This window comes from Melanostigma gelatinosum (genome assembly GCF_949748355.1).
Source record: "Melanostigma gelatinosum genome assembly, chromosome: 3".
Taxonomy (NCBI): domain Eukaryota; kingdom Metazoa; phylum Chordata; class Actinopteri; order Perciformes; family Zoarcidae; genus Melanostigma; species Melanostigma gelatinosum.
Window position 1 is genome coordinate 2933209 of NC_136636.1, and position 12119 is coordinate 2945327.

At 42.8% G+C, this 12119-nt stretch overlaps 1 protein-coding gene across 1 annotated transcript in view; it reads left to right on the plus strand.

Moving 5' to 3' along the window:
- The window catches only part of LOC306775541 (glutamate receptor-interacting protein 2-like), a gene marked incomplete at both ends in the record, with an annotated part of 110185 nt that overhangs the window by 72652 nt on the left and 25414 nt on the right, over positions 1-12119 (plus strand). Inside the window, 5 exons of the mRNA XM_079265993.1 lie at positions 3477-3554; positions 8382-8517; positions 9334-9479; positions 10166-10252; positions 10637-10712. Coding sequence (XP_079122119.1) covers positions 3477-3554; positions 8382-8517; positions 9334-9479; positions 10166-10252; positions 10637-10712 — 523 coding nt within the window. The remainder of the gene's footprint in view (positions 1-3476; positions 3555-8381; positions 8518-9333; positions 9480-10165; positions 10253-10636; positions 10713-12119) is intronic.

Here is a 12119-nt window from a genome sequence, read left to right on the forward strand (position 1 = left end):
TTTTCTCATAGACTTCTATACAATCTTACAATCTTCTATACAACTTATTTCTTAACGATCGTGAAATACTTAGATTCAGAAAAAGATTGTGAAATATTTTATTGTGTTGGTTTTAGGAAAAGGTCTTGGTTTGGGTTAAAAAACTAGGGAAGTTACGTTAGTAATAAATCAACGTTAACTTGGTTAACGTTGGTCTCCTGGGTGAAAGACCGGCTTTTGTTCGGAATAGTTTGAAAATGGTCTGAAAAAAAATTCAATTGCTGTGAAGAATTTGGGAAAATAGTTATAAAATTAGACATTGATTCACTCGAACAACATCTGCTCTTACTGAGTCAGAATCACAACTTTGAAAAATATTGTACAAAATGTAGTTGGACCTTTTAATGATGACATCCATCCCTTAGTCTGTCGGCCCGCTTTGCCAGTGCTGAAGTCATTACCGTCTCTGTTTGAAAAGATGTTCGCACTGTACGGCAAGGCAAGGCAAGTTTATTTGTACAGCACATTTCAACAACAAGGTAATTCAAAGTGCTTCACATAAAACCATTAAAAGCATCAAAACACAAGGCAAAAGAAAAGGAGATTTAAAAACAATTAAGAACATTCATTAAAACATTAAAAAACAGTGTAAGAAATAAAATGCAGAAATGCAGGAAATTGATTAATATATTAATTGAACATGGTTCAATTAAAGGCAGCAGCAAACAGAAAAGTCTTCAATCATAATGCCGCTGCTTCTACTGGGGGGGGGGGGGGGGGGGGGGGGATCTGGCCCGACGCCTCGTCTATAACTCAACCTGTTCAGTAAGCTGACAGCGCCAGCAGTCATTAGCCTAATCACATTCAAATTATTCACCAGGAGACACTCATTTATCAGGCAGAGCTGGAGAACGAAGGACACGTGTTCGGTGAAGCTGTGCATCCATTCATGAAGACGCTTCTTGTAACAGATCACGTGTTGTGCTTCCAGACAAACGTATTTGAAGTCCGCTGATAACTCGCCCACCAGATCTCCGGCACCAGACTTCAGTGGGTTTGGAGAGCTGAGGAGTCACTGGGAAAAGTTGTGACTTCAACAGTTTGCATCCAGTTCCAGCGATGGCCAAGTTGCCTGAAGCATTCTTTATGTCTCAAGTCACTGTGTTTGTGTGTGTGCACGTTCCTGTTCATATAACAGTGCATGCTGGTCTTGTACTTGGACACATTTTTCGGTTTGTTTTGGTGCCTGTGCACACATATAGGCGTACGTTTGGTGCCTAAATCCTTTTGGGTTATGCATCAATCTGCCAGAGCCCGTGCATGTCAGTGTGTGTGTGTGTGTGTGTGTGTGTGTGTGTGCGTGCGTGCACATGTGTTCCTGTGTGTGTTGATGAGCAGCGTCTGGGGTCCATTATGCCTGTGACAGCCCCACAGCGGGGAAAGCAACCAGCAAGATAAGTTATGAAAGTGGTTTAAAGCAAAATTCAATCCACAACTTATGAATTATTAAACTCATTACAGCTCTGTGAAGATCGCTAAACAACAATGGCCTCCTTTTCCGCTGTCACTGCTGGGGAGAGAACTGATTTCCAAGCATTACCGGTGGGGATAGCGCTGCATATTTTTAGAGGGAAATGTGTCACCGTATGGAAAACACTTCACACACTGAGGTTGTTGGGAGGCAAGAAACGACTCTCTCACGTTTAGCTCACATGCATGTGCTTGGATTGTGGCTGGAAACCAATGGAGGGGGAATCAGCAAGAATTGGAAGTTTTTTAAGTGTAGAAAAATGGAAACCACGAGTTAAACTTGGTGACAGTATCATTGAATATGTCCTAAATACAGAAGCGTTTTAGTCAATAGCTAAAAAGAACTATTGCAGTGTCTTTGTTGCAGTGAAATTGAGTCTTGAAGGCAGCTGGAAAGGATTGTGAATGCAATTTGAAGTGGAATTAAAAGCACAACTACGGAGATAAAGGATTTTGCAGGACATCCTTTCCAACTGCTTCACTCTGTTGATAGTAAGCTGGTTTAAAATGTCGCTTCAGGTGCCGGAAAGCATTAAAAATATATATATATATATGTATTAATCCTGCAAGTTTTGCAGAGACATTTATGTTTAAGCTGCGGCGTAATTGTCGCTGATTATAATGCAACTTAATGACACTTCTGGAGGAGGGCATGAAAGTAGTAGAGAATTATGAATTGTTAAAGTTATTCCACCCCTCTGATGAAGCAGAGGTTGTAAAAGTAGGACACATCTGCTCCCATCAGAGCCACAACAACAACAACAGCCACAACAACAACAGCCGCTGCCACAGCGTCTGTCAGACTGAGTTAGAGAGTCTGGGTGAGCAAAATACTTCATTTCCGATCATAGATGACTCCTTCGGATATGTAATAAAAAGTGCTAAGATCAAACGCCAATGACTTCTTAATATCGATTATGAACACTTTGTAAACTGTTCGAAGGTCAAAGTGATAGCATCAATGGGTTAGCCTTCGTGCTACTGAGTTAGCTTGTCATGGCTCAGTGGGTGTGTGCTAATGACGAGTTAACTTCTGGACTTCACTCTCGGTCCAATATTTCGGGTTTTCTTCCATTTTTCTAACGTTACGAGCTTGTGCTTGTGTTTTGTGTTGTCTGTTTGTTACACGGCTAACAAGAAACCGATGATGGCCAAGCAGGGAGGAGACTAACCTCATCACCGCTTCACAAATGGCCTTTCTGTGTACAATGCATCAAACTATTGAATAATAGTGACTGTAACTACAGGCGCTGGCAACATCGTCCTTACACTTAATCGTCTTACAAGGTGGTATATCCAAAGTAGATGCAATTGCACTTGTAATAGTGCTGAGTGGATTATATGTGAGGGAGGTATTGACATGGGGACTTTGTAGAATTCTTGCCAATGTTTCCACTTGTCAGGAAGGAAACGCCCGTGACGCAGCACTTTGAGAGCATTTTGCAGCGCTTTAGGCAAAGAGGCCCACTGTGGCTGCATCTGTTCAATGGGAGAGGACACTGGGATGTTGGATAAAAAAGGATGTGTCATTTCAGGCTCATCTTCACTCCTGCACTTTGAGAATAATAGTGAGCCAGAACGTGCATGGCTGCCTGTGAGGAAGTCAGATGACATGGTATAAAGAGGGACAACGTCAAGAAACAAGCACAGGACTTTAACCCAGGAGACCGCTGTTCATGTTCCATGTGAAACCAAAAGGTCAACGTTGACTTGTTTTTAGTTACGTTAATACAAAGCAGTTTGGTTTCACTCCCAGGGCATCAAATACCAACAGTGTGGCAGTAGCCCTCTGTGTTTTTACCAATTCTTAAAGGAAGTGAGTTGGAGAGGGATGTTTCAGATGTTGGAGTAGTCGTAGATATTTCTGTGGAGGAGAGTATTGCTGTTGTTGTGTATTTGTGTAAACCAAAGGAACAGAAGTATATTGATACCTCTAAAACTTTGCTGTGTGTCTCTGTTTTCTCTAGATGACGGACCATATGGAAAAACGAAGGATATCTCTGGGCAAGAACAGACCATGGCCTCGAGAAGACACAGTATACCAGGTATATACAACATCTATCCATCCATCCATGCATCCATCCCTATAATGCTTGGATAACTACTGTAACATCTGTCATTCAGCGTCACCATCATAATAAGTGGCAGTGACCTGGGCCCCGTGCCACGCAAGTGGTTCAGCAAAGTCGATCAAATGTCCGATGAGCCAGCCTACATTAACGAGATGATTGATGTCAGGCTATCTCGGTTCCTGCAAGGCTGATCCTCTCAAACAGTCTCGTTCATTTGAACCAGACGATCGGGATCAGGATGATTGCGCGTGCTCGTCCGACGTCAAAAGGAGGAAGCGTTGATCACCGAAACCATGATGTTCTAACAGTACAATGTCAAATAAAGTCAAAGAAAGAGACGCTTTTTACTCCGCTGACGAGCAGGAGATGATCATGAACGCATATGAGGATTTCAAGACCGTAATCACGGCAAAATATAACAGCGCCACCGCTGCGAGGGTGAGACAGGAAGCACGCAAAACATCACAGACGAGTTAAATGCGTCAGTGTTGGGAAAATGTATCAGCTGATTTAATGCCTCATCACTCCTTCATCAGTGGATCTCTGAGGAAGGGAGCTGCACATTAATGCAATAGAGGCTTCTTAGTTTGCTCAGCTGCTTTTAAGGATCACCGTGTGTCTCACTTTACATGCATTTCCAGAATTCCCGTACAACCCCCAGTATATGCGCAAGCGCATTAGACTACCGTATATGACAGAGCTGCCATTTTTTCCGGGGGAGTGACCAGTTTATCCAGCTACCTTCACTGAGCCTGCGCTGGAGCAGGTTCAAGCTTTTCGATGTGTTGCCATGGTGATTTTGCCGAACTTGCTTCGTGGAACCGAAAAGCCTGATCTACGTCATCTTATCCTGAAAAGTATCCGGCTAACTCAGTTAGACACGTACGTGGCACGGGGCCCTGATGTCTGTAGATAACAACAAGGTCCCAGGTTGTCTGTAAGTAGAAGCGTTTGCTCTGTTGTGTTTTTTCCATTCAGTTATGTTACGTTTTTACATTCCATTTTTACGTCCCGTTGTTCAGTTTCTACATTCCGTCTTTCCATTGTTACGTTACGTTGTTACGTTTTTACGTTACGTCTTTCCGTTGTTATGTTCCGTTGTTATGTTCCGTTGTTACGTTCCGTTGTTACGTTACGTTGTTAGGTTTTTACGTTACGTCTTTCCGTTGTTACGTTCCGTTGTTACGTTACGTTGTTACGTTACGTTGTTACGTTACGTTGTTACGTTACGTTGTTACGTTACGTTGTTACGTTACGTTGTTACGTTACGTTGTTAGGTTTTTCCGTTCCGTCTTTCCGTTGTTACGTTCCGTTGTTACGTTCCGTTGTTACGCTACGTTGTTACGTTCCGTTGTTACGTTCCGTTGTTACGTTCCGTTGTTACGTTACGTTGTTACGTTACGCTGTTACGTTACGCTGTTACGTTACGCTGTTACGTTACGCTGTTACGTTACGTTGTTACGTTACGTTGTTACGTTACGTTGTTACGTTACGTTGTTACGTTACGTTGTTACGTTACGTTGTTACGTTACGTTGTTAGGTTTTTCCGTTCTGTCTTTCCGTTGTTACGTTCCGTTGTTACGTTCCGTTGTTCCGTTTTTACGTTCCGTTTTTACGTTACATTGTTACGTTTTTACGTTCCGTCTTTCCGTTGTTACGTTACGTTGTAACATTATGATTTTATTTATTTATTTGATTTCTGGGAATTTTGAAAATTTTTGTAGACTCAAGCATACTTTCCGATGATAAAATGATGCTCCGTTTCGAATTACAAATGTCTATTATATTTTATATTCTTTGTTACTTTCTCTCTTTTCTGGAATTCTTTCAATCATGAAATTACCCATTTTAGTTCATCTCAATCATCAGGCTTTTATTTTCCTGTCTTTTTATCAATCTGACCAAATCCCTCCATTGAGTGTCTTGTCTTCTCTGTCGGTCTCTTTACTTCCTCTATTTTTCCTATTTCTTTTGTGCTTTTCTCCCTCTTCTCTTTATCCATCATCATTCATCCATGCAGTTACATAACTCAGCTCTGTTCTCGTTTCCAGCATCACCTTTCTTCAGGTATACAGTTATAAGTCTCATTCACCTTCCAAAGTCACATTGTGGTTGACTCTGTTCCTTGTTATTATTTGACTACAAATTCACAACAATGTACTTCAATGTGTGTGTGTGTGTGTGTGTGTGTGTGTGTGTGAGTTGGATAATATTTGTACTTTCTCCCATTTGCCTGATAAAATGGCTTCCCTGAGTTCTCTGTTGAGATAATCGAAACCATTTCGTGTGTATTCTGTGTTCCGCGAACATCAAAATGAAATGGGAGATAAAACTTTATGAATCCCAACACGGTCAGTTCTGCATCTGCGGAGGAGAAAAAAAAAACTAATTTTGTGATGATTCATTTCAGAGGAATCCATCTACATTTGTAAAAGCTTTGGTGCTTCTATCCAAATAGGAACAGAACTAATGAATGAATATATATATATGTGTGTGTGTGTGTGTGTGTTGTAATACCCAAAACAGAAACTGGTGCGTGAAGCACCTCACTGATCCTCAGTGTCGCCTGAGGGATTTACCTAATCTAGCCATCTATCACACCAAAGCTTCATCTCACGTGTGTGTGTGTGTGGGTGTGTGCGTGTGTGTGAGTGTGTGTGTGTGTGTGTCTGTGTGCGTGTGTCTGTGGGTGCAAGAGCGTGAATGACAGATATAGAAACCGAATGAGAGACAGCTATTTATTTGCAGAACAGAATGGCAGTTCTTTGAGCCGTTTGTGTGTTTGTGTGTGCGTGCATGTGTAGATGATAATGATACAAATACAGACAGCTGGAGAGACTGTCCATCAGCACACCTCAAAGGTTTTATCTCACTTATTACATCAGTGCCTCTTTCATTTTTACTAGCAATGTTCTCTTGGCTGCTTCGAATTGAAACACTTAAAGGCAAATTCACAAAACAATTTTGCAGCAACTAAACCTGCAGACGGCAAAAGAGAAACTGTGTAATTCTCACTTGAAATGCACGGTTGTATGCTTGAAGGCACGCAGTGTTTCTGTCATCTGGGTAGTACTACCGAATATGTGACGTGACATTCGTGGCTCGAGGAGCTGTGCATCTTGCTTACAATTTGCTGTAATCCGAAACATTTCTGTCCAGACCTCATCCATGAAAGGTTGTTTTTGTAATTATATCCAAGTGAGGATAGAGAAAATAAACACAAGTTCTCTATTATGTTAAGTGTCTCAAACAAACAAAAATAAACTCTTTTGTTTGTTTCTTTCATCTGTTGCGAGCAGATGCCTTTTCATTCTTTCATTGCCAGCAGAAGGACCCGGTTGATGCTTTGAAAGAAAATGGCAGATAACACACAGTCACAGTCACAGTCGTGGAGAAACTAGCCTTTCTCCACGAACGTCTGTCATGAACACTTAACTCCAAAGCAGCAGAGGAGTCGAGGTGAACAGCAGTCTGCGGCGTCGTTCACAAGTCAACCTCAAGTTTACCTCATGAAGCCTTGACTCAGCTCAAGAACAGCTGCAGCATTGTTGGGGGATGTTGTGATTTCCATGTTGATACAGCAGTTGAATGAAATGTTTGGGGAATATAACAATGTACAACAGTTGATTGTCCTCCTGTGGAAATGACTACAATACACAGAGAATCCTCTTCAGTGCGTTCGGTGGAGGGTTGTATTTATTTCACAAGTCACAGGCTCATTCAAAGCGTCAGTTGTCTTCATTTCAATCAGGAGATTTAATATATCGTGGTCCGTTTACGTCTTACGATAGTTTTTGAGAGATTCCGGATCAACGTATCCTCTTACGAAGGTTCGTATGATATCTTACGAAGTTGTTGCTCATTTTTCGTGCGTTCTGCTACGAATGTCGAGCCACACGTGCTCATTACGCGCACGGCCTTTTTAAAAATATCTGTTTTCACAGGTGAGGTTTAGACAAAAACATTTTTAATACATGATTCGGTTGAGGTAAAGGTTGTCGGTCGGGTTAAAATAACTACGGGAGTGGCGTGACTGAAGTAAGGAAGTTGCGTGACGAGTAAATCAACGTTGACTTCTCCCAGTGAGCACTAACCTGGATTTCAATGTTGATTTCTGGTTGAAAAATTGTCCTACAGTACAATAAGTACCTCTAAAGAGGTATTCACGCTTCTTTGACTTTTTAACGTTGTATTGAACCACAGTAGATGTACAAATGTTATTAGCATTTTCTAAGAACCTTACAGGGAAAACAGATCTCTAAAGCATCATGTAGTGAACAACCTGCAGTCCAAATACTTGAATATGTGTCGTTTTGACTTTTCATGAAGTTGTTTCTGTCATAAATGAATGAGTTTCAACACACAGCCGTCAGGCTGAAGACTCGTGCGACTGATGACGTGCTTTGACCTTTCAAGGCCTTTCCGTCCCTGCCAGGAACACTTCAAGTCAAATGAAATTCATGACACACTGAGGCTTTGTTAATTCTCATTAACGGATGCTTATCTTATCTGATCCTCATATTTATGTTAAAGCTGACTCTCTTATATTGAGCAGACGGGGGGGGGGGGGGGATTAGTGTCTCACTCAAGGACACTCGGCAGCAAACATCTTGTGATTTATCTTTCTTGTAACTCGGCTTCCCTTTAATCCGGGAATCAGAATGACCAGAGGGGCCGCCGCTAACCACTTTCCACCTCTCTGCTGTATTTGTGTGATCGACTGTCTGTGTCTGTGTGCACTTCTGTCTGTGTGTGTGTGTGTGTATTTGTCTTTATGTGTGTGTGTGTGTTTTTGGTTAGAAGCTCTGCGGGGGGTGACCCTGGTGGAGCTGGTGAAGAAAGAAGGCAGCACGCTGGGCCTCACCATCTCGGGAGGAACCGACAAGGACGGGAAACCGCGGGTATCGAACCTGCGACCCGGAGGACTGGCGGCCAGGTGGGTGCAACACCAGCAAGGAAGTGGAGGAAGAATATATTCTGTAATAAAACAAAACATCTCACGATAACGCTCAGGAGACAAAGAAATATGAAGTATTTCCAAAGCAAAAAGTGGTTGTTCCACCATGTGATTAAACCAGACGGCAACCTCCGGGTCTGAAAAGTGAAGCCAATGCTGAAGTGTCCTAAACTTGCATTCTCTCTGATCTCCACCAGGGGGCGACTCCTCTGGTTGTATAGAAGTCTATGAGAAAATGACTCTACTTCTCTCTTGATTTATTCCCTCAGTAAACATTGTAAACATGAGTTTATGTCTCAATCTCTAGTTTCAAGTCTTCTTCAATACAGCATGATGTTCATTTAGTACATTATGGTCCATTTAGAGTCACACAGACCATAAAGCAGGGGATGCTTTAGGGCGGGGCTTACTGTGATTGACAGGTCACTACCACAGTGTTGTGCGGTCTGGGAGTCCGTGTTTTTGTTTTCCAACTTTAACCTGTTGTGTGTGTGTTTCCAGTTCATGAGAGTTCGTTGTATCCATGTTGGTCTTATTCAGCATTCGGTTGTACTTAGCTCCACCCTCTGTCGCTTTTGGTTACAAAAAAACAAGATGGCAACAGCCAAAATGCTGCCTCAAGGCTTCAAAAGCGTCGTTCACAAACCAATGGGTGACGAAGGGTTAGGGTTAGGGTTAGGGTTAGTTACCGTGACTACGTCACCGTGACTGCGTCCCCTTCTTTCGCACGGTCGAGGGATTGGACCAGCCGCCCTTTCTTCACGCTTGTACTTCATTCATTCCTCTTCTGTGCAGGAGTGACCAGCTAAATGTCGGCGACTACATCAAGTCGGTGAACGGCATCAATCTGACCAAACTGCGCCACGAAGAGATCATCAGCTTACTGAAGAACGTAGGAGAGAGAGTTCTGCTGGAGGTGGAGTACGAACTGCCCCCGACAGGTAACGTTGCGTACGAACACACTCACATTGCCTTTAGGGTCATAAAGTACGAGCTCCAGTACGGTAGAGTCCGACATCAGCACAATGGGAAAAACCCAACATAATCAGCAGGCTAAAAGGTCAATATTTGACAATTAAGCAAAACCTTGGAATACATTCGATAAAAGTTTTGATTTTTAGTCGTGTCATTGAAAATTCCACAATATCTGCCGGAGTTATGGCAGGAGCCACGAAACAATTGGTTAGTGTTGATAAGTTGTAGTACGTTTGGTTCAAACAACTGCAACACCTTAGGTGAGAGAACAATGGTGGTGACGGCACTGAACGTTGGCACTTCATGCATATTGTGAGATCCGTAATTGTCCAATTGTTTCTTTTTTCCTTCTCATTCACATATTTTTCTATTTTATTAAAACTAAATCATCAAAATGTAAAACGCCTGTTTCTTGTCGTGTTGCATGGTCTACTTACTTTAAGTCATTATTCACACTCTTTATTCTTCTGTATTTAATGTTAAGCTCCATTAGCCTGCTGTAAAATGTATTCAATGAACAAAACTTTAGTTGCACCACATTATGGAGCAGAACTATTTCACAGCTGCAGCATGAATTCTTTCCCTAAAATGAATAACTTGCCCCTCTCTGTCTCTCTCTCTTTCTGTCGCTCTACCTCTCTCGTTCTCAAAGCACCCGACAGCACCTCGGGGGTTATATCAAAGACCATCGACATCTGTTTGCACAAAGAGGGGAGCAGCTTTGGTTTCGTCATGCGGGGTAACCATCAGTCAAATACAGAACTGTATATTTAGAGAACTGTATCACTAGGTGTGCTTGACATGGCGCCATGTTGGAATGGTGCCACTAAGAGGAGAAGTATCACTGTTTAAAAAAAAAATTGAAGTTCCGCAACAAATCGACAGTAAAATGAGTCGATGGTGACTTGGTTTGAAGGGAACTGTGGACTCGCGGGTGAAAGTCCTATGTTTGTTCCATCCAACCCGCCCCACATAGACTTTGTGTCCGCCGCTGTTCTGACCACTTCATAAGATGGTTATAACTCCCCTACAGAAGCCAAAGGGTGCTATGACCAAGCTGCGGTATTTGACGAGTTACAAGTTGATTTGATGTCACCAGCTTTCACCTTTGCTCTTCTTGCAGGCGGTACCCACGAGGACTGGCACAAGTCACGCCCGCTAGTGGTCACCTATGTCAGGCCCGGAGGTCCTGCAGACAGGTAGCACTGACTGCACACTCATGCAACCTTAAACCCGCATATACTGCACTGTCAGCTACATGTGCGTCAGTGTGCAAACTCACACAAAGCCACATGCGTGCTCACAGAAACAAACATATGCATGCTCATACAGTTGTGCTGAGACTCTTATGGGGGTGAAAAGGGAAGTCTAGGAGAAATGAAAACCAGGCACTGGCCTCCATTGAGTTTAAACAAGCAGCGGCACATCTCGGCCACTTCCAGTCAGGAGTCTGGGGGATTTGCCTGCGACCTCATGCGAATAAACCCCAAAGATACTGGTGTCAGATGCTGTGACCGTCACTGGTATGTTGGACAGCTATGTGTTACTCACAGCTGCAGCAGCATGAATTACCTCGTATGAAACCCGGTTTCATACATTTGCCTAGAAAACCCTCATTCTGTCGATGAAGCGTCATCTACTTGTGGTAGAACCTGGTTGAACCCCCCCCCCCCCATGAACACAGACAGTTGGCCTCTTCCACTTCCTGTTTGAGGAGTGTAAGAGGCCATCTGAACTTATTGCACATGCTTTGGTCAAGAGCAGACTCAACATGAAGCCATTAACCTAAACAAGCTACAGCTTTGTCTTTCAAGTGACAATGACAACAGAAGGTTCGCTAAAGGTGAACTCCAATTACAAAAGCAAGCACATCACGCCATGCATGATGCAGTGCGAGAACACAAAACTGCATCGTCATCACTTTGTAAGAAATTCTAACATGTTTGTAGTGCAGTTGGGTGAATTGGATTGTTGGTAATTTGATAGATTTAGTTTGTTGCCCAGCTCTAGTTCGCTGCTATGTTCTCCTGAAGCTGATCTCATAGAAATGTTAGTATTTAATATACACTACCACGACTGTAAAGGCTCCTGGTACAACAACATCTTGCTATAAGTTTAAATGTGTCATCTTTATTGCAATCACACAAAGCTCGCTGCTCGGTCCCATTTAGAAAATGACATATTCGACTGAGCTGCTTCTTCACTGTTATCCAGCCAAGACACAGCAGGAAGAGTTTGATCAGTGGATCTGATCGCGCAGCAGCTTCAGTCAGTTGATGCTGTCGACTAAAGAACTGAGCGATGCTATTTTTATTCCTGTGGCAACTCTCTGTGAAAGACTTGCATGCAGTAATACATCAGGACACGTGCAGAACGGCTTCCTGAAACTAAGCAGTTATGTTTCCACAGAGCAAGTGAATGAACGCTTGTGGAGATCTTGAACGCATCTTGTAAAAGGACTGTTTCAATTGTGAGCCAATGTACATTTGTTAGAATTGATTGCAGAGCAACCAAATCTGTTGATTTTGCATCATTCACTGCGTTACTCTAGTTGGTCCTCCACAGGTCCACACACTCTGACGAGACTGGGACAAAGCCAGATTAAA